Consider the following 22,722-nt stretch of genomic DNA (forward strand, 5'->3'; position numbering starts at 1 on the left):
CTGGAAAACAGATTTGTTCTTCAGAAGCTGAAAAATGTAAGAAAAGAAAGGAGAAAATAGAGAAAAAAGAGAAACAAACTTTTAACTTGAGTTAGGTGGGCAGGCAGAAGAAAGATTTATAGTTTTGCCTGAGTTTCTACTGGAATGAGTGTTTAGAGAGGGGGAAAATGAGAGGGAAAAAAAGAAAAACTGAAAACCATCCACTCCCAAGTAGCTTTAACTTTGAAGCAAAATGATAAAACAATTGTTTATCATTTAGACTTTTGTGACATCTTAACCTCATGAATTCTTCCCTCATATGTGAAGATTTAGTACAGCAAAAGAGATGAATCTCTAATGATTGTGATTCATCTTACTTATTTCTGCTTCAAAGACAGTTTTTTCCTTAACGAAGAAACATGCTTACTTTTAGACTAAGTCAAAAAAGAGATAAAAAGGACAAATGAAGACTTAACACTTATTTTTTTTTAGAGTTAGGAGGGTAAAACACAAAATAAACCAGAGCTCAGTCTTACAGTAAATGTTAACACTAAAAAGTGTTACAATAAACAGCTATAAGAATATCCTGTGCTGTCACCCTGAAAATTAAAGCCTTCTGATAATGTTTTCCTAGTTTTAGTTACTTCCCCATGAAAGTTCTATAAATGTAAGTTGTTTATCACATTCCTTTTAAGAAATGCCTTTTGATGGACATTTCACATGACCAGTGTGCTTGGGAAGGTGGTAACTTAATTATCCAATCCCTGGTCATTGTCAAGAATCTATAAATACTGGAGTCAGAGAATAAAGCTGCTTCTTTCCTGTTCTAACACTGAGAGGCATTCGTGTGAATCATTTTGTGTCCTTTAGCAACACTGTGCCTTGAGGATCTTATTAGACCCTCAATATTTCTGTACATATTTCATTAATTTTTAGGAACTTTCTGCTGTTTCAGATGCAGATTGTTTTCTCTTTGCAAGGTAGATCTTCTCATTTGCTTTAGATCATTGGCTCTTGGAATTAGGTCCCCTTCAGGACCCTTCAGGAGGTGCTCTTGCTTTTGATACTTTCATGTTCATCCCTACTATCTGGAGGACTCCAGTATCAATATGAAGTGGTTTCTCATTTCTGTTATGATGAGTCATTCGCTTCTATTTTGTGTTTTGGTGGGGTTTGTGACTGAGACCAACCCAGGAGGTGGCATGTGCACTCCTGCCTAGTGTCAGATGTTCCAGCTAAATGAGTTCTCTACGGAACATACCAAAGGTGGCAGAGTTATAAATCTGATAAATCATTTTGCCAATTTAGAATAGAACTGTTCTTTATAGATAATCTGTTGCCAGTTTGACTGGCAACAAAGCGATTGTTACCAGGTGGGCTCCTTTCACATCAGTATTACATTGCCACAGCAGGTATCAACAAAATATTAACTATTATCTTTGATAGCAAAAATAACAGGGTTCAGGGGTGGAAAGTAAAAAGAGTTTCATGGCTTTGTCAAAGCATTGGTTCATATGAAGGCCATTTTCCTGACTTAATGAGACTAGGTTTGATATTAATAGCAGCTTTTAAGAGTATTGAAGCATAGAAAAGAGTTTGTATTCCACATCAGAAGAAAAGTGGGGATTACTCTTAAGTTGTGGTGGCAACTAGAAGATTCATTGATTTGAATTGTTTCAAATTACAAACCCTGTTATGCTGTGTCCTGGTCCCTAGCACTACCCAGCATACAACTGGGTTGGGTCTTGGGGAGTCCTCTGTAGTCATCTAAAAGGCTTCCTTGTGGCATTTGAATTGAAGGAAATCCCTTTAGTGGTAATAGAACTTTTCCACATCAAAGCCACATACAGGAGCTAGTCCACATGAGAACTCCTCCCAGGAGACTGCTTGTTTCATCTTGAGGAGGCTGTGGAGTCACCAGCTAATCTTCACAAGGCCTTTGTGGTTGGCAGGTATTTCAAAGCCAGCCTGGTTTATATGCCTGAGGTCACCCATATTCAAAATGTGGGCATTGAAACCAAAGATGTGGAGCAAGTTTGCTGTTTTCAGACATTAAGCAAAAGTCTGTGTTTGGTTCCAAAAGTGGAACACCTGATTCTGTATTTAGAGTCTCTGCTTTTGGAAGTGCTAGACTGAATGAATTATAAAAGGCCCTTCTGGCCTGCTGGAACTCTGTTTCAAAATTTCTTAAGTCCAAAATCCAAAACATAGGTTTTTCTTTAAGTAATGGCACAACTGGCTGTTGAATACTTTCTCTTCAGGATTTACTCTGATCAGGATTTATTTTTTTTCTGGGTTTTTTTTTGCTTGTCTGACTGACCTAGTCCTCTGTTCTCTTAAGCCCAAGGCATTTGATTCCTGGTCTCATGCATTGCAGCATCCAGTTTGTCACTGGTGTTTGGGGTTACTTTGCATTTGATATAATGAATCAGCAGGCCTGGTGAGAGGGGGAATTCCAGTGGTGATACTGTTGTCTGCACTGAGTTTTGGATGGCACACCTAATCTTTATAATGTCCTAACTCTTAATTATTATCACTGAAGTAAACATGCTTAGATTGTTATATAACAGCAGAGTTTTTCCTTCTGTCAGGTGTCTGCAGGAGTACCACCAGAAGGGGATCAGAATGGCCTCATGGGGAGAGTGGATGAAGGTGTGGATGAATTTTTCACTAAGAAAGTGACAAAAATGGATTCAAAGTAAGTAAAAAAAAATTTTTAGAAGTTGTTTGAGGAAAAAAGTCCATCCCGATAGCTGGGCAAGCAACACTTTCAAGCTGTGTTTGACTCCTGTTCCAAATATCCAGGATTGCTGTTCTCAAAGTCAGAAAATACCTTAGTAGTCAAGATACTGTGAATTTAATTACCTGCCCTTAAAAGTGACTACTTTGAAATAAATTGCTTTACTCCCATGTTGGGGGCATTCATGATGAGTGTGTATTTTTATGATTCAGTTAACTTCATTTTACCCTTCAGCTCATTAGAGCTGAAGCAGATCTTTGTATTGGTTGTGAGTCTCCCCAGTGCTCGTTGTACACATGGGTGTTTCTCTCTAGTGAGGAGTGCTGTTGGGTACAGCGTTTTCATAGATGACAGTAGACTTATGCTGGTTTTGAAATATGTCACAGATGTGTTTCACCAGTTTGTAGTATTCCAGGTTTAAGCAAAATATTAATGTGAAAAATGTCTCCTTCTTTATATAAGGGCTATAGAGCTCATGCAGTTGCTTTGGAGCTGGCTGTATATTTACAGAACCATGCATGTAGATGTTCTTGAATTCATGCATGTTTGTGCACGTGCACACACAGAGTATTTCCATTAGTAGATAAGAAAGCTAGGGTGATTTTCCAGGCAATTTGGAATGACTCTTTCTGTGCTGTATGTGTCATCCATTAAGGAAAACAGTAAGTGTTCACTGGTAGATAGCTATGCCAGGAAAAGCAAATGTTCTAAAGTCACTATGAGTTATAAATACCTATAGTGGCACATGAAGCCATGCGTGATATACTGTGTGGAGGCATGAAATTATGGTAGCTTTGAAAAATGTCCTAAGCAGGTTAAGTTCAGGGTGCTCCCAGGCATGCATTCTCCTGTGCTTCCCTTGGGTGCCTGCCAGCTGCTCATTTCAGATGTCCCTGTGAACTTGCCCCATCCCTGTTTACCCTTCCCTGGCCATGCTCTTTGCTGAGGATCTTTATTTGGAACATCAGTGGTTCCAAAGAAGTTTGGATGCTTTTATGTGAATGTGTATGTGCTCAGCTTTGCCCTAAAGTGTGAGTACTCTGCTCAGAAGATGCCTCTAGAAAATCATAGTGGCAGTTGGATTCTTTAGGGACTGGTTTTGCTTGTTTGTTCTTTTGGGTTTTGTGGTTTTTTTTTTTTGTATTTTTGGGGTTTTTTTGAGGATGAGCATCTGCACTATAAAAGTGACCTCTGTATTCTTTACTGAGAGAAAGTGGCTGTGCTAGCTAGTTCCTATTTCAAACAGGGTCCTTAAGGAACAAGATCTCCCAAAAGCTGTGTTAAACATGTGCCTAGATAAGTTCTTCTCCTTTTAGTAATGGGCAGGTACAAACCACAGGCAGTGTGCTCTAAAAACAGAGCAGAGTGAAATTAGATGTTGTGTTGGGCTGACCCTGTGACCACCATAGCTGCTTTATCACTCCCCTCCTACTGGACAGAGGAGAAAAATTATGAGAGGCTTTTGGATTGAGATACGGGAAGGGAGAGATTTCTTGCCAGTTACTGTCATGGGCAAAACAGACCTAACTTGGGGGAAAATAAATTTAATACATTACCATTCAAATCAGACTATGATAATGAGAAATAAACCAATCTTAAAAAAAAACTCTCCCCACCACTCCCTCTTTCCAGGGTTCAACTTCACTCCTGATTTTCTCTACCTTCTCCTTCCCAGTGGCACACAGGGACAGGGAATTGTAGCTGCCATCACTTCATCACACATTCTTTGCTGCTCCTTCCTCTTCAGCAGGATTCCTTACACAGAAGGCACTCCTGTAGGCCCCCTGCTACCAAAACCTGGCTATGCAAACCCAGTATACACATGCATAGACAGCTTGGTTAGACCTGTCCAGTGTTAGAAACAGCTGGACCCCCAGTGCAGATGAAACAACTGCACAAAGCAGCACAGGAATCCCCAAGATAGCATGATCAATGCTAGTTGCCCTGTTTTTAATATGGTGACACCAGGTAATGATTGGGCCCAGGGCAATATATGGGTCATGCAAAAGATTAGCTTTGCCTGGAAGCAGTTGTTCAATGCTATTTAAAAAGGGGAGGAGGGGAGTGGAGAAAAGTTTGAAATGTCTGTGTCTTTTTTTAGGAGACCATCAACTAAAAGTTCAGATGGCAGCGAGCACAGTGAAGCAGGTGATGAGAAGAAGAAAAGGGACTCGAGGAAGAGTGGTTTCCTTAACTTAATCAAATCGAGAGGCTCCAAATCCGAACGCCCCCAGACTGTGTCGGTGGCAGAGGAGCCCTCCTCGCCCAAGGTCGCTGCAAAAAGTCCAGCTTTAGACACAAGCAAGAAGGAGGCAAAGCCTGCAGAGCAGAATGGTGGTGCAGAGCGATCTGAGGAATTAAAGACACCAGACTCACTGGAGGAGGTGCAGACAGATGATGTGGCAAAAGCTGAGAGGGGTGACAGCAAGGGAAGCCCCCAGGGAGGCCGGAGGTACGGTGTGCAAGTGATGGGCAGTGGACTTCTCGCAGAAATGAAAGCCAAGCAGGAGAAGAGAGCAGCCTCTGCTCAAAAGGTGAAGGCAATTTGATTTCTTTTGAGCTGTTAAAAAAGGGAGCAAAAGCTGTGTGTCTTCAGGAGAGATGGGTTGGGCCTGCAAGGGTTGGCGGCTGGGGCTTGTCACATCAGTCCTGCTTTCCAAAAGGGATTGTGGTGCTCTTGTAAGAGGTTTGCTCTCTGCTGTGGTTGTTGAACACAAACAGCCTGGCCAAGGCACAGACAGGTGGAGCAGGAGTTGCACCCTTAAGCCTGTGCTTTCGCTGCCCTTGGGGAGGGTGTGATGCCTGCCCTCACACTTGATGTCAGACCATCACAAACACAGAAGAGGACATGTAATTGTTTGCACATATCACAGAATAACTCAGAGCCACCTAGTAAGCCCAGCTCAGTATCTCCATTCTGTATGATGTGTGGTTTGTTCACAGTGCATACTGGAATTGCTTCAGAAAAGGTAAAACTAGGACAGGCTTCTTATTGTGTGCCCCTTGCACACCAGTACCTCAGGTGTGTGGCAGAGTTAACTACAGTGGTGGCTGGCTGTACTCTCCTCTTTCAGGAAATGATGTAGACGGATGGAGAGGTCTGCTGTATATTAAATTATATATTCCATGCAGAGAAGTAAATCTGGATACCAGTCACTGTTTACAATATTTGGCATGTACTTTTCTTGTTGCATTTTTTGATTTTTATGTCCTTCTGTACCACAGCTAATTATTTTTATGCCTTTGATTTATATATTTTGTATATTAACAATGAAAGAAAATAACATGTTCAAAAATTATTTCAAATTGTCTGTCCAGATTCCCTTTGCTCTCTGTAATTTTCTCTTCTGTGATGTGCTGATCCTGGGCAGGAACTCTGCTTCACTCTGCAGATGTACAGAGTGGAATATCCTTGTATTTCTCCAAAGCATTCTGTGGTGGCCTATTTTGCCTGATGCCCATTTGCCACTGGTCTTCCCATTATTATCCTCTGCTTCCTGCCAGCTGCAATTGGCATGTTTCACAAGTACCAAAGAATCAGCCTTTTTTCACTTCTCTCCTTCTATTCCATGTGCAGGGCACTCAGATGTTCCCCATTTGCCATCACTACCCCCTGTAATGTAAAAGGTCTTACCTTACAACAGAGTTCATGTCCTGCTTTGTCGTGTTTTCCTTCCTTTAACACATACAGAGTTGTCTTGCCATGGCCAAGCAAGGCACCCAAAGTCCATTTTTTTACCTTTCTTCATAGTCTTACAGTACTTCCCATGATGTGTGAGCTGTTCCTGCAGACATCAGAGTCTTGTCATAAGCAGATTCAAATTAATTCAGTTGTCTATGGATCATTAAAGGGATCCTCAGTGCAAAAACGATTTTTCTAAAGAATGACCGATACCCTCCTTTCTCATTGGTATTAAGTGATGCCCATGAATAGTTTCATTGATTTCTAAAGCATCAAGTTTTCAAATAAAATGCCATATGAGTTTAAATAAGAGTATTATGCCCTTCCTGTAGTTTATAAAATACCAAGGTATTCTAGATTATATGAATTTTTACAAGTGCATAATTGTGTGTGCTTCGTGCTCTTTGGGTTCTTAACACTTATTATCTACAGTGAGTCAAATCTGGAAGGACATGACTTAGGTAGAATATTAGCATATATAAATTTTTTTGTGAGTGGGGGAAAGTAAAAGTCCTCTTCAGTTGGTGAGCTTTCATAACATTAATTGGAAACTTTAATTTCATCCATCAGAAGGAAAAGTTCTTGTTGCCCATTTCAAGGTTTTGGGGTGTTTTTTTTACCACACTTAAACTTATTTATTGTCTGGAAAGGTTAGTCCTCTTATTTCAGGTTAAAATTAGAAGAAAATAATATTCTTGATCTTATTTTTTGTACAATTTTATATGTATGGAATGCAAAACGATGTCTTTATACATAGATAAAAGAGTGACAATAAAACTTAACTAAAATAGGAATCTGTACACAGCAGAGTACTGAGTTATCTATCCTTAATGTTGCTAAGAGGACATAAAATTGAACTGCTGTTCAAAAGCATTTTTCACATACTTCATCCTTCACAACATCAAATAATTTAGGTTTTCACTTTTATTCGTGATACTCATGAAGGTGGAAATCATACAGTATCCTGACACTTGAGCTGCAGAAGACAGCATCCCACTGCTACACTGTTTAGGATGATTATGATATCAAGTTCTGTAACATCTTCAAATTTATCAGAATTTCAGTATGACAGAAAATTTTCCTGTAAGGTACAGATGGCTGCTTACATTCTGAGCTATTTTACGTGAAAACAAAGCCAGAAGGAATTTACTATCTCATTCATACCCTACCACAGTCTTGTTACAGATAAAAGTCATGAGCAGGTGCAGAGTAGATGGAAAGATGGTAAATGCATTTTTGTTTTCTCTTGCTTGGAATACAACGTGGGAATTGGCACTAATGGTAGAGTCAAGTATTTGCAGATCAATGTTGCCTCAGGGTAGAAATAAATAGATCTTCTAGCTCCATCTAGTGTTACACATTGGATTTTTAAATACCTGGAGCAAGGCCTACAAGGAGACCATCCTTCATAGCCTGTCCATTCCCTCTCAGTGGCACCCAGCTCTGCAGTGTTTCCCAGCCTTGCACAAATTCCTATTAAAAATATGGCCTGTGCATTATTTATCTACATGATGAATTCACCTGCACTGATCTGACTTCTCACGGTAAATTTTTGCAGCCAGTGTTTAGTGTTGTCTGGGGGCCATAAGCTGCTTGTAATGTGTGTACAGTAGGTAGCCAAAATGCTCACATCCTAATTTCATTTTTAAGTACTACACTAATAGGTGCCAGCACTGGCTTTTCTGCTTATCATGGTACACGGTCAGATTTCCCCAATAGACCCATAACTAGAGAGGGAGGAAGGAACTGCAGTGAAATTAATTTCATACAGTCATGCAGCTCTCCTAAGTCATTTACTGTAGCTAAGTGTTATGCATCTTTCTTCAGTATTTAATAAGAAAATTAGTTTCTCAGTGAAAGTTCATGAGAATTCCCTGAAAAGATTGTTGCAAAAAAGGGTGTTTTTTCCAAGGTACAGAAGAAAAATCCAGCAAAAGTAGAGTGGTATTCCCTTTAAAAATATATAGCCAAGACAGTCTTATAGAAAAATGTGTAACTTTAGGAGCTGAATATTTGATAATTTACTCAAAATATCCATGTCAGTCAAGAAATGGGAATAAAAACTATGTTTCTGCCCAGTGGCACAAAGTCCTAATGTTTCTGCTATCTTTGGAGGTGACTTTGTTTTGTCTGTATGGACAACTTAGATAAATATTCTGGCCCTACAAGTCACAGCATTTCTAGAGTTCATCTGTCCAGAAGATTTAATTGTATCAGGGTAGTTTTACAGTACAGGAAGCTTAATGATTATTTTAATAGCACCCTCCTTAATGCAGTGTGCCATTTTAAGTGTTCACCTGTTTGTAGAGGAGAGGTTGGGTGATGATAGCCAGGTCCTATACAGGAATGGTAAACACTCAGCATCTTCTCTTTGTTGTATTAAACAGAGGCTTTGTTTTAGGAGCTGTGAAATTACATGAGAAAAGTGGAGGTATCGGTAAATCTGTAAGGTCAACTACACTGTCTTGCATCACTCCCCAAAATCATCTTCTCTTAAAATGCCTGGGAAAGGCACATGGCCAGCATGGATATTAAGAGATAATTTATTTATGCTTGTATTTGAAATACTATTTTCACTGTAAAAACATCCGTTTTTCTGTAGTTAGGTGGTAGTAGTAGTAGGTATGTACTCCTGCTACTTGTAACCATTTTCTTCATTCTTACATTTCCCATTGTCCTACTTTTAACTACATGCTATACTTTGCAGTCTTTCAGATCATAACCCCCAAAGGACAGTGATCATGTTTGTACACTGTGTGGCACATGGTGGAGTTTTCTGAATGCTATGGGAGGGACAGTCAAAATTGGTGTTGGAGTAGTAGCAGTGACCTGAACACATCAGTGTGACTTATGCATGGGTATATAACCAAATGCAGGGGTCATCAGAACAAATGATTTGCTTTAAGTTATTTGCCACACTAACTGTCTTGAAATAGCAAATAAAGATCAAGATTGAAGTTGCTTGCCTGCAGAAGTCTATCCCTACTTTTATACTTTAAAAAAAACCCTCACTTTTATCTCTAGTCCTATCTTTATGAGGCTTTCTCTCTTAGTGTATCCTGCACCTACTTCTATGTGCTTTTTTGGAATCCTTTCATTTGTCCGTCTGCCTAAGCTTTGGTAGCAGGTAAGGCAGTAAACAGAGGCTGGTTATTTTACAAGTGCTGCATAACTAAGCTTCTCCTGATAAATACACAGGTTTCAAGCTCACTTATTTATGACATGACAAAACTCTCTGCAGTTGGTTTTTTTTTTGTTTGTTTGTTTTTTTGTTTTTGAGGCCAAGACTTTAGGAAACCCATTTTTGACAATAGAAGATGGGCAAAATATCAGCACATAAACCAGAAGTCCTTTTTCTTTTGAGGTACTGAGTACCCAGAGCTGCTTGTGATAGGTAGCTTTAAACACTTTTCAGTAGGTAAGGTCTGTTGGTCTTTAGAGGAATCCTGTAAATATGTAAGCACTGCTACTTGTGTAGTTGCTTATCTAAAATGAAAAGTTATTATTCCATGTAGAAGAGCATAAGATAATTCACCAGTCATATTCAAAATCCAGGTCTTCAGAAAAAGAGTTTTATTTCAAACAAGAAGATTTTAGATATAGAGATATCTTTGGAGAAAAAGGCTACTTCCAGCTAGCACCTACAGTTTCAAGTCCTGTGCATTAGGAGACCTGTCAGATAGGAGGCAGTGTGTCATTGCATCTCTGATAGGCATGTGGCAGTATTAGCTACAAATCAGGGTAGTTTTCTTCCCACTTAGCTCTCCAAGATCTGAGAGAGATTGCACCATTTCTTGCTATCACTGATTTCTCTGCCTCATGGCTTCCAAATTAGAGGGTTTTTCTTAACAGGATGACTGAGTAGTATTAATTGGAGATATATTACTAATCTGAAAGCTTTTCTCACTCTTCCAGAAACTTGGGAATGACACAACTCCCAGAGAGTCTTTTGACACAGCAATGAGCTCAGAACGACTGGATGGAAGTGGTACAGGTACAGTATAAGTTTTCTGGTATAAACTTTCTAGAAAATGCAAAATGCCTGATGTCCAAAATCTTACTTCCCTCTTCAGATTGAATGTCTACAATTGGTTAAGCAAAGTGGGAGCTTACACTGGATGAAGACGATTAGAAACAAGCTCACTTTTTGTGATGGCACTTTTCATGTACTCAGCTCTAGGGCTGACTTTACAGTGCACTTTTTACTCTTCTTGCACAGAAAGTACTTGGTGCAGGTGCCTGGGCATGCCTTTGAAAGAAAGCTGGGTTTTAATGGGGTCAGCAAAGCTGAAGCTCAACCCAAGAGCCAGCAGAAATTCCTGTGCACAAAGAAGTGGAAGTGTTCAACATATCTGAGGACTGAAATATGACCAGTTTTCAAGGTTTAAGTCTGCTCATACTAACTTGAGTAGTGCTGACTTTCAGCTGACTGTAGTGCTGTCTGTCTGTCGGCAGTCCTGACTCATGGTCAATGGCAGCTGGCTCTTCCCAGGATTTAACCAGTCTGATCTAAGCCAGGCCTGTCTATTCCCTCTGTGAAGGCCTCTGGACACTGCTCATGTGCACAGAGCAGCTCTCCACTGTGTACGAAATGGTGTTCAGCCTTGCAGTGCTTACAGCACTGATTCCCTCTGCCCTTTGCCTTTCCATGCCTTTGTCAAGCCGCAGTCCTGGGCCCTGACATGGCAGTGCCACACTGCAGCCACCTGAGGACAAGATTGACAGACTGGTTTCCATGCATACTTTGGGGGACTGGTCAATGAAGGCTTCAAAGGGGATTCAGCTCTGGTGGTTTGAGTTTACTGCATGAAAGGAGTGGTGTGAACTAGGAAATCCAGGTCTTATTTCTCAGCAGTGGTGGTATCCTGCAAGCCTGGCACACAGGATTGATAAAACATACAGAAGCAAGGCTGGAAAAACATGCCAAAATCAAAATCCAAATGTGGCCATCTTGATTGAGCACTTCAAGTATCAATTTTGAAGTTTTATATCTTTCTAAAGCTTTTTTTAAAAAGCATTATTCAAAGCGTGCCATAATCTATAAATCAGTGGTTTTTAAGCCCACTTGTCTTTTGAGGAGGACCTTGTGGACTGTATGTGTCCCCTAATGACAGATCTTCTGAGGTCAGAGGAGGAAGGATAGTCTGCACTTCGGGCATTGGAGTAGTTGAGGGTATCTGACCTCAACTTCTCTCTGGTCTTTGTCTCTGTATGTGACACATTCACCCCCACCACACTGCACTGTGTTTGCCCCTTCCTTTTGGCCTCCAGCTGTCAGTTGTTTCCTTACCACTCTTGCTTGAGAGCTCCCCAAGGCTCCTTTTCATTGTTGCAACTACAGTTTGTCTTTGGCTTGGGCTAATTTATTTTAAATTACTGTGTTCTAATAATGTTAGAAGGCCTGAGGTCAGGAAGACAAGAAAGAAAGTTAATGGAAAATTGCTGAATATGGTTACAGGAGAACTGTAGTTAGTGATGCAGAAGGAGAATAAGTTTTGGGGGTTTTATTCCTTGCTTTGTGTCTGGATGTTGCCTGTTTTTTTTGTATGCACGCATTCACAGGTGCAGGCAGTGTCCCGCTGTTTCACTTGCAGCAAGAAAGTATTTCATGCACGCAGACACAAACTCTCCCTGTCACGCACTCACACTCATCTGTATGCGCCACACAGCTGTCTGCTTTGCCAGAGTTTAACTCCAGCTGGGCTGGAAAACAGCTACATAGGCTGGAAAAACATACTGGAGATCGGCTTGCAACAAACTGTATAAACACTCCCCCTCCCGCTCCCTGCCATTAAAATGTCTGTGCTCAGCACTTCCGTGTTCAGTAGGCTTTCTGAATGGCAATAGCAGGTAGGTAGGTCAAGTCAGCATCTGTGAGCACACACTTGGTTTTGCCAAACACCAAAGCTACCAGTCTCCATTTCAGTTAGCCTGTAATTCTCTTCTGAGAACAAAGCTGGAAAAACTGTTGAAAGTTCCAGGCTAACATAAGAGTTCCAAGATTATCGTTGAAACTGCTAGATATAAGCCTTCAACCTCCTGAAAGCTGGGGAGTAGGAAAGTAGAGCAGGCTTTTTGCTTGTTAGCAACCTGGAGTCCAGCAGGCTTTCTACCAGCTTGCACAGCTAGATGGGACTGACTTACTGCTTAGAAGTCCCAGTAAATTGATCTCTAAATACCTTGGTCTTTGTTTGGGATAAACAGCATGTTGGTAACCCTACTAATGTGTGGAAACTGTAAGCCATGTACAGTGTTATTAGACAAATCAAAATACTATATAAAGAATACTTTGATCTGGGCTGAGTTTCAAAATCTCTTCTAGAGCTTGCTAAAAGCAACAAATAAAAAGATGTAGCCTGCTGGTCACACACTTGGGATTTATTTTCTGGGCCAGGATTTCTCTGTTGGTCTTGGAAACCCAACCTTTTGTCTGTAGAGACACAAAAACAGTCAAGAGCTGCTTTTTCCACTGATCCATCACTGTTTTCTCAGCAGGTAGACTGTGCCATCTGCTCCTAGAAATATGAACAAGGAATAAGGTCCAGCTCTAGCCATCATCCCAAATATATTAAAAAGGGCAACATGCAATTGCTGTCTTGGGCAATTGAATCACAAATCTTAGCACATGTCAGAATTAGGAGGTTTAGATGCTTTGCTTGCAGTGATTTTGAATAAGGCATTGGAGATCCTCTTACACATAACAGTGCATGTGTTAGCTTGTGGTAGTGTTTTCCACACCACTATACCTGTGCATGCAGCTTTCTGTGCTGCAGCAGACTTGATTTTATGTGTCTGTTTATTTCAGTGCCTAAACAACAGCAGACCCTTCCAGAGAGTCGGTTTGCATCGAATAAAGGTGACTCCATCTCAGCATCATCAGAAAAAAATTCAAAAGCTGAACCAAAGGCAGAAGCTGGTGCAAAGGCAAGAAGTTCTTCCAATACACCAACTAGTCCAAAGCCCCCACTGCAATCAACAAAACCCAGCCTGGCAGGACGACCCACAGTGCCACAGAAACCACGCTCTGCCTCTCGTACTGGTGAGAAGCTCTTCTGGGCAGTTGTTATCCCCACCTCTGGGTGCTGTTTGTGTGGGCTACGGAGGAGACATCCATTGCTACATCCTGAACAGAAGTTAAATGGAGGGGGACAGGTTCTTCATTGCCTTGCTTTTAACTCACAGTCTTCTTTTCCACCTCCTTTTGCCCTAATTCAAATAGACGTATTAAAATGGTCTAATCTGTGATCCTCAACAGTAAAGTGTGAGAAGCAGTAGTGGCAGTGGCAGAGCTGTTTTGAGTTCTGCTTTCACAGAAAAGGTGAGCACAGAAAGCTACCTCAGCATCAAAGCCCTGTTGTAATAGCATTGACAAAAGTAAATGTGTTTTCTCTAAACACCTGACTATATACTAAAGTCCTTGGGGTTTTGTGGCAGGCTGTTCTTAGCCCCTTAAGTAAGCGCCTGTTATTCTTAATAACTTGCACAAACCAGCTGTCTCTTACTTTTCCCTTGTTTAGCCTTTGTTTATTTCCTTTCCTTATTGCTTTTGACTGAAAATAATTATAACTGTGCTTTTATAACCCTGCAAGACTGCCTCCTGCCCAGATATTATCTTAAGGTTTCCAGTAGTGGGAAATGGTTCGGCACTTGTCTGTTTGCTGTTTGATAGGCCAGTGTCACGACCTCCTCTTCCCAAAGTACAGCCGCTGCAATTGAGGGGATTTAAAAGCCAGTTACAGATTTCTCAAGTATCTACAGCAAATACAGCTCATTAACTGACAGGGAGTGAAAAATATGAGCATGGCCATCTGTAAAAGCTTGCAGCCCTCTTGACTTTTCCCATAATCACTGTTGACTTTAGAATGATGCAATTTGTGGTAAGGATGAGGAGTCAAAGGGATGTTACAGCCTCCCCCCTGCCCTTGATGTGAAACCTGAGCATTCCTTAGTCTCTGCACTCCAGTGGGCAGAATGTCGTTCACACACAAAATCACCGTCAGGTTTTAGGTAGATTTACATTTATTTTATTGACCATCTTAGAAATGGTCATCAAAGTAAGGGATGTCGAGTAAGATGCTCATGAAGATGAATGCAACAGGAAAGCATAGATTATTTAGTGGTGCTTAATCTGTAAAATAGGCAGTCAGAAAGACCTGAGCTGTCTGTTTCTGCCAGCCCCTATTTCCTGCAGAGAAAGCATACTATGGATTTAACACAAGGGAGTAATTAATACTTACCCATAATAAGCCAGCTCTTTGGTCAATAGTAAAAGTAACACAGCTCTGTTGCAGTCTAACTTCTGTCATAGTACTTGTAGTAACCCACTGCCTAAGGATACCCAGGCAATGTGTTGAAGAAAACCAAGCAATCATCCTTTCTGTGCTCTTGCTGTTACTTCCAGCAGTGTGGCCACAGAAATAGTAGCAAATTTTTTGCTGAGTAATCTGGGTACAAAGGAGCACAGCTCAGATGTCCACAAATTGTTAAAGACTGAAAGTCTATATCTATCTATATCTATATTGTGTTTGCCAATCACTGTCCTCCTCTTTGTGGTGGTATAGAGCTTCCCCCAGCAAGTGGCCTCACAAATGTATCAAATGCAATGGAGAAGGTCCAAGGAATTATATCTGTTCATACCAAATTGCATTTGGGAAGCTCATCACTTTCCTGTGCTGAAGGTGAAAGTTGACTCTTTGTGGTGTCTCCTCAGCAGAAATAAATTCTGATGAATTTTTAGTATGTAACTGAATTAACTCTTTTTACAAATAGGCAATACAGATGATACTCTGAATTCCTTTTGTTCTTCTGTTGATGCTAATGTATCTTCCTAGTTCCTCAGTTATGTACTTATGCCACTGTTTACTTTTTGAAAAGCAAACTTAAAAGCAGTTTAAGTAATCCACTGTTGCTGCACTTCCCTACTAACAAAATGAGGCCTGTCTAGTGTAAGACTGAAAAAGTCTTCCTGTAAGGACTGTAAAGATGGTAGTCAACTTGCCTTACATAAGCCATATCCAGCCTTTTAGGGAAACAAGATATGCAGATGGCTTTAAGCTATGGAGTTGAATTAAGGTTTCAGATTTTCTCGCAGTCCAGAACATGAAAATATTTTTTCTTTTTAGCAAATCTTTATGGATGCCCTTGTGTTATGCTCTGGGAAGTTATTTGTGGAAGTACAGAGTTCTGTAATGCTTTTTATGTAATTTGTTTCCTGATTTCACTTTTAGACTTCAATTGTGAAACAGGACACTAAATTGATCAGTTCATTATGTTTCAGGACAATAAAAAAATAACTAGAACAAATATTTCCAAAAATCCATCCAAAATTTTTTTTCAACTGTCCTTTGCAAATAAATCACTTGGTCACATCAGATTTCTATTTATGCTACAATAGTAGCACACAAGAAAAAAGGCTGAAATTGAGGTCTTCTCATTGACTCCTTAAAATCTCTCACCTGGATTGAGGTCCATACAATTTGTTCTCTTGTTGTAATGTAAATTCCTGTATCCTTTTTCTGTTCTGGCTGTTTCTTGTTTGTGTATTGTGTTGAGGTTTGGCCCATCATAAAGAACACTGTTTTTTAAATCTTCAGTGTAGATATATTTTTTCCTTCTCACCCTTTTGTTTGCGGTACTCCACAGAGGATGCTCCAGAGTCTCCCTCTGGCCCCAGCTCCCCAAAAGTTGCCCTGCTTCCACCAGTGCTGAAGAAAGTTCCTTCTGATAAAGAAAAGGATGGTCAGAGCAGCCCCTCAGTCAGATCATTTTCTCAAGAAGGTAGGAGTGTTTGTGTAACCTGGTGTCTTCTAGTGAAATTTGTTGTGTCATTGTCTCCTGATTTGTTTTTACTTGGAAGGGGAAGAGGGTTATGCATTTGAAAGTACAAAAAGCAAGGCAAATGTATCTGGTCACCTATTCTGCATCTCATCACCCATCTTCTTTTGATCAAACCAAAAGAACAATTAATCCCTGGGTATTAATAATATAACTGAAAAATTAAGTGTAATTAATGAACTGAAAATGAACTGAAAAGGTACACTGTTGTGTACCTTTATGGTTGGTTGGGTTTGAACTAAGATGCTGGTTGATATTGGTGATATTCACAATAACGTGAAATGCAGCTCTGTGGTTCAGCACATTTCCAGGGGAGCAGCCATAACTTTGTTCCTTGCAGCCAGCCCCTGCTCTCTTTGTTTTCCTTTCTCTGGGCTCTCTGTGTGTGACTGGGTTTGCCTCCCCATCCTCGGCAATGAGCCTCTGTGCCAAGTCTTGGTACCTTTTATCTTTTAGGCCACTCTCTTCACTTGGCTGATTTTCATGTGTGCACTGCATTTCTACTTCTGCTGATGCATTTTCATGCCCTGACTTGACTCTTAGAAGAGCTAAAGCTTCGTCTGGTAGCATAGGATATGTGGAGAAGTAGTCACAGGAATGTTGCTCACCATTTGTGAAATTGTGAAGCTGGTGTGAGCTGGCACAAGTGATGATTGAAATCTGGGGGTGAGATGTCTTCCTTCCTGGTTCTCTCCTCAAGAAAGACATCTAAGGTGATTCCCATCACTTAAGCTGTGAAACAAAGGGGTGCCCTTTCACACTCTGACAGCAGATTTTTACAGCATAGAATGGGGAAAAATGAGTTGAGGCAGCTACGTAATGCTGGGTTGTGAAGACTAAGAAGTTGTGCTTCCTGCAGAGCCTACTGTCATTATTCAGACATATTGCTAAATGGAATAGGAGTCAGGCACTCTGCTTTCTTACTCCTTGCTCCCTTAAACCTTTCCAGTCAAATTAGCCAAACACAGACTTTTCTATTCACCCCCTACATGGCACTTTACATATTTTTTCAATAATAGTTTAGACTTACCAGGTCCTTAAGGAGCTGCTGGGCTTTGCATAAAGTTGTTTGGGAAAGAGTAAATTCTGTTTATTTTATTTTCATCTTTTTCATGTTTTCTTTTTTATTCATTACTTTCCTACTTCCTCATTCAGCCATTCCTCTGTACTTGCTTTCTGCCTCTCTTCAGGCTAGCATGTTCAATTTATTTCTGCAACTGGTAAATCACTGCAAATCTGTCCGAGTTAGTAACAAAATCATCTCTCCTGTGAAATAAAGTTACAAATCAGATGATACTTGATTTAAAATTGCTTAATAATGATTATTTTAACTGTACTTCATGGGACAATCTGAAAATACAACTCTTTTCGCTCTTTTCTTTGCACTGAGTGGCTGAGATTGGGCTATCTGGGCTACATTTAAATAAGGAACTGGCATACTGATCACTGCTCTCTGAATAATTGATTAAATAGGTTGGATAAGTGAAATTCTTCATATTACCTTCTGTATGTAGGCCTACAAAACAGCTTAGGAGTATAAATAAATCCTTTTCCTTGCTAGAGCAAACAGGAGATTGTCAAAAAAGAGATGCAGCTCTTGACTGTGCAAAGCCATCTGGCAGCGTGAAAACCACTCCGGGGCAGTGTTCTACCAGTGCAGAAGAGGAAGCTAATGTGCTTGGGCAGAGGATGGCACAGCAAACTTCTGGTTAGAAGTTTTCATTTTTCATCAAGGTGGCACTTGATAACTGGCACTAACAATTGTTAAGAAATGGTAATAGCAAAGAAGCCACAGAAGGGTGTGAGTTTGTCATTTGTCATTATGAGAAAGGTAAAAAGCTCATGGGATTCTAATCCTATTCTGCGCCCATGGGATTTACATAGCATAAAAAAATTCGCAGATAAAACTTGTCTGTATTTTTCCTTTGTGTTAACTCCACTGACCAGTCCCATCTAGCATGTGCAGCCCCCTCTGCAGAAGAGCACTCACTACAATCTGTGACTGCTCAGTGCAGCAACACTGGCACGCTGCAGGGAGGCTGTCTGCTGCTTGCTGTGCTTGCACACATCATTTCTAAGATCATGCACTTTAGCGTTTCAAAAAACATTTCAGCTTGAATATTGTTAGTGCCAGTTTTAGTGCATCACTCACAAAACCATTTGAGAACTGGGCAAATCAGATCATTTATTTTTACTTTGATTTTCAGTTGCAAAAGCAAACAAAACCACCACCTAAAGAACCCAAGCCCAGCACTGTTAGTTGAAGAAGCAGCTTTGACTCACAGTGGTCTCATTCAGTAGGCTATAAAATGTTTGTTTCCTTTATGTGCTTTTAAAATATAAAAGCTCTTGTTCTCAAATGGTATATGTTTACATGTTTCTCTTTACCTCTTAACTGGTTGGTTTAAACAGTTGTTCAAAATTACTTTTTTTTCTAAAGCATTTTCACTGTGTATTTGAACATCTTATGCAATTCCATTTACCCACAGTTTTTCTTTTTATAAGACAACACATAACCCTTCCTCAGCCCAAAATTAACCTTTTTGTATTGTAGAATCAATCTTAGTCCATCCAACCCGGGAATCTCCCCTCCCTATCTTAATCAAATGATTATATTTTGCTTCATTCTGAGATACCTCTCTGACAAAGTAAGTTTTGCAAGCTGAGATCCTGTCATAGACCGCTGCAGGTCACCTGTGTACGGTTTCATCAAGGCAAGGGTAAGCTCTTCTGGCAAGAAGCCTGCTTGCACTGTGTGGACTTAAATGCCTGATACATCTTTCAGTCATTTATGAGGCAAACTACTTGCCTATATATATCAGACCATAAACTAAAATGGCTGCTGCAGGATGTGTTTTGGGTTTTGTTTGAAGAGTCAATGAAGTCCAGACAAAAGTCAGCTAATTATTAGGAGGTACTGGTGCCAAGGATGACTCAAAGTATTTCCAGACACCTGTTTCTTTGAAAAGCAATGGTGTTTTGGAAGGTAGAAATGCCTGAATATTTTTTACAGGGTAATCCTCTCCAATTATATGAAATGGCTTTAAAAACCTTTCTCAAAATCCCTTCCTGTTTCCCAACTTGCAATGTCAGGACAAGAATACAGTGAGTGTGTAGCTGTTGGCCCTTATTTCCTCACATGTTTTGGCTAGCACAAACGAGAAAACAGGTATTTTGGACTCAGGAGAATTGTTTGCCTGCCTTGGGATCCCTCTCTGTCCTTCCCACATTCCTGGCACTGTGACACAGCCTGCCACACTTAGAAATGGCTGCAGAGATGGTCAGTGGCAGGCTGCTGCTGTGGCTGGAGCTGCGTGCTGGTGACAGGGCAGGCTGTCCCTTGAAGTGGTGAGGCTACAGGTGAGTGGTACATGGGGAAGGAGAGGTAGTGCTGCATGGCCACAGCAGCTCCTGGTGCCTTGTTAGGAGAGGGATTCACAAAAGTGGTCAGGAGCAAGGATCAGTGCGAGCCAAAGCCGACCATCCCTACCCAAAATGGTGGAGCAAAGAAGGTCTTGTAATGGCAAGATTTAATTTTGTGGGAGTGAAGTGAGATGACTTGCAGCAAGGTCACATTTATGGGCCACTGTGTGTTTGATGTTTCACTGTAAGTGCAAGTAAGAGATTTGTAATGCAATCAGTCCTTGGGTAAGGTCACCCTGGTTGATGTGGATAACCATCTTGTTCCCGTAGCAGTTATAGGCCGCTGATTAGATCAGCAGTCTCAAGAAGGTTTTCCAATTTATTTTGAAGCTTATAGGTTTGGAGAAAGCCCTGGCTTTATGGAGATTTCAGAGTGCTGGTTGAGCAAAATGGGTACTGTTTGCATTTAGATCATGGGAAGTGGATATGGCCTCCTGCTTTCCCCATTGCCGAGCACAGCAAGGTGCAAAGCCCATGGTCTCATCTGGAAGAGATGATGGTTGGGCACAAAGCCATGGGTGTCCTTACTGTCAGGGGACAGGGAGGACATTGGGAGCTGGCAGTGTAGTGGGGCAGGGATAAGCAGTTTGAGTAACTTGGATGCTGAGGTGATTGTCCTGATCAAAGCTGCTGAGTTCAAAAGAACACAGATGAGTCCTGCTAGGGAGACAGGCCTGCCTGAGATGTGCATCGCTGGTTTGAGGGGTGCCCAGCAGGCACATCTGCCTGAGCAGTCAGGATTCTACTGTCTGAGGTCCATCCCAGCTGGAGAAAAGAATGCTGTTCTGGTTTGGAAGTGGTGTGATGAGAAGAAAATCTCCAGGCCATTTCTAACTGTAATGTTTATCCATGCCACAGTGATATACGAAGTGTCATGTTTCAAGTTTGCCTGCTTGCCAACCAACAGTGGAATAAAGCTTGCTCAAACTCTCCTCACCTTTTTCTGGCTTGAAGAATTAATGGACCTATGCTACTCCTATTACTGCAGCTTAATTCAGTGGGACCAGGAGCAGCTTCCTTGCGCATTAATGACTTTTTTAATTGTTATTTTTCCTTCTTTCTTTCCTTCTCTTCATTAGTAAATCCTATTTCTGTTTTATGCAGCTGCAAAAAGAAGCCCTGGGCAGCAGTCTCATGAGTTCCAGGAACTGAAGCAGAGATCCTTAAGTAAAGATGGCCATCAGGGAAGCAAGTCCAGTGACTCTGGAGAAGAAGCAGATAAAGATTTTATTTTTGTTTAGCCATCACAACAAGTGCTTTGTAGCGCAAGAGCTTTTTATAACAATTGGGGTTCAGCAATCAAAAGCCCTTTTAGTCAGCTGCTCTTTCACCACAGGTACATTTCCATGCAGAAAACCTGATCTTCCAATTGTGATTTACAGTACACCTGGCATTGATTCGGTCCTTAATTTCTGGTCTGTGCAGTGCAGGCATTCCTTTCCATGCCTTTGCCTAAAGCCAGCTATTCTTTCATGTATTCTACTTGAATTTCTCTGAAGCAGCTACAAAGAGTGCCCTGCATTAGGGCATTTAGAAAGCAAAGCAAATTAACTGGACACTGTCTTACACTAATACACTGTACAGCAGGTAATGTGTTGTACTGCTGAATGTAAATGTGTCAGATCTGCACGTGACTTACCTATAAATATATTCTTGCGGTATGCAATTGCACATTGTAATTATATTAAAAGAGCACACTAATAAAATAATTTGTATAGATTATATATATTAAATGCTTGGGTATGGTTTTTACATTCTCCCATAGGGAGCTTCTTTCTTCCTGTTCTCCTACTGTACATAAAGCTCCAATGCTTACATTTGTGTACCATCAGAAAGCACAACAGAGAAGGATTTGGATTACGTATAACCATGGTATGCTTCCACATTCATATATTAATGTATATAGTTGGTTGGAATGAGGGCAATTGAAATTTTATTAATATTGGTGTTTTCTGGAGGCCTTCCTCAGTTCTGTCTGCATATTATCTTCCTTTCAATGTGTAATTCTATGAGAAACATAGTTCAACATCTGTAAAAACATTTCAGCTTTTGAGGGAGGGGATGCAAATTTCACAGCTACCCACTTACATTACAGGTTGAAGGGATTTTATTCATATGTATATTTGTAACAATAAAAAATGATTTTACAACTGAAATACTAGTCTTTGTTTTTACAGCACTGTTTGTGGTCTGATGGTCTCTAAGCACTGAATGCTGGCATTGGGTCGGGTAGGTAAAGTGTGCAGTTAAGAAAAAAATCTCTAATTTTTCTAGTAAAGTGCCTGTTCCAACTGAAAGGAACACATACACGTAATAAAACTGCTGAAGGAAGATCTCTTTACTATTCTCCTCCCTTGGAACCTTCAGCAAAGTAGCCTTTGTGTGGGCCAGAAACACCTGCTATCTAAATGCTCAATTTTGGTCCAGTAGGACAGAATAAAGTTGGTTTGGTAACCGTCTCCCAAGAGCAATTTCCCTGGCCCTTCTGTGGCTTCTTGACTGGACAAAAGTGCTCAGATACCTGCCTGTCTGATGACCTTCTGCCTGATCCCAGTGCTCATGCCTGCTGTTGCTACTTCTCCTACTGCACTGTAAGGGGCTGCTAAGTCAAAATAAAACATCTTAGAAGCACTTGGTAGAGGTTTATATCTCAAAAGTAGGTTACAGGGTGGTGGGAAAGAGGTCCTGAAGGCTGGGGGTTTCTTCTTGGGATTTGCCCTGGCACTTATCTAAAATTATCTAAATTATCTAAAATCATTAAGAAAGAGTCTTCATATTCATATATATACTTTTGATTTATTTGCCATCTGTAAGAACAAAAGATAAATTGCAAAGGAAAACTTGAAATACCTGTATTATAAATGGAAATTAATTTATTAGTAAATAAACTGCAACTTTTATTCCTATAGGATATAGAAAAGACAACTGTCTGAGAAGCCTAAGTATGCAAGAAGGGTTGTTATAATTAATGGTTTTGTGAATTTAAGAAAATTCACAGCGATGCTTGTGGTATTAAGACAAAAATTTAAAATAGTTTCTAACTTCCAGAGCAGCTAGTTGTTGA

At 40.5% G+C, this 22,722-nt stretch overlaps 1 protein-coding gene across 5 annotated transcripts in view; it reads left to right on the forward strand.

Annotated features, from left to right (window-relative positions):
- CARMIL1 (capping protein regulator and myosin 1 linker 1) overlaps nucleotides 1-21,814 on the forward strand; it is a 192,027-nt gene extending 170,213 nt beyond the window's left edge. For 3 of the 5 annotated variants that reach the window (XM_086894910.1, XM_086894899.1, XM_086894893.1), the window contains 6 exons: nucleotides 2,571-2,677; nucleotides 4,821-5,253; nucleotides 10,317-10,395; nucleotides 13,207-13,440; nucleotides 16,044-16,178; nucleotides 20,763-21,814. In XM_086894910.1, the coding sequence (XP_086751036.1) occupies nucleotides 2,571-2,677; nucleotides 4,821-5,253; nucleotides 10,317-10,395; nucleotides 13,207-13,440; nucleotides 16,044-16,178; nucleotides 20,763-20,899 (1,125 nt within the window). In that variant the 3' untranslated portion in view covers nucleotides 20,900-21,814. Of the gene's footprint in view, nucleotides 1-2,570; nucleotides 2,678-4,820; nucleotides 5,254-10,316; nucleotides 10,396-13,206; nucleotides 13,441-16,043; nucleotides 16,179-17,796; nucleotides 17,944-20,762 lie in introns of all 5 variants that reach the window. The other 2 variants (XM_086894882.1, XM_086894879.1) reach the window with 1 other exon arrangement.
- Nucleotides 21,815-22,722: the final 908 nt, after the last annotated feature.

The sequence above is a fragment of the Cyanistes caeruleus genome, chromosome 1, assembly GCF_971803275.1.
Source record: "Cyanistes caeruleus chromosome 1, bCyaCae1.hap1.1, whole genome shotgun sequence".
Classification (NCBI taxonomy): domain Eukaryota; kingdom Metazoa; phylum Chordata; class Aves; order Passeriformes; family Paridae; genus Cyanistes; species Cyanistes caeruleus.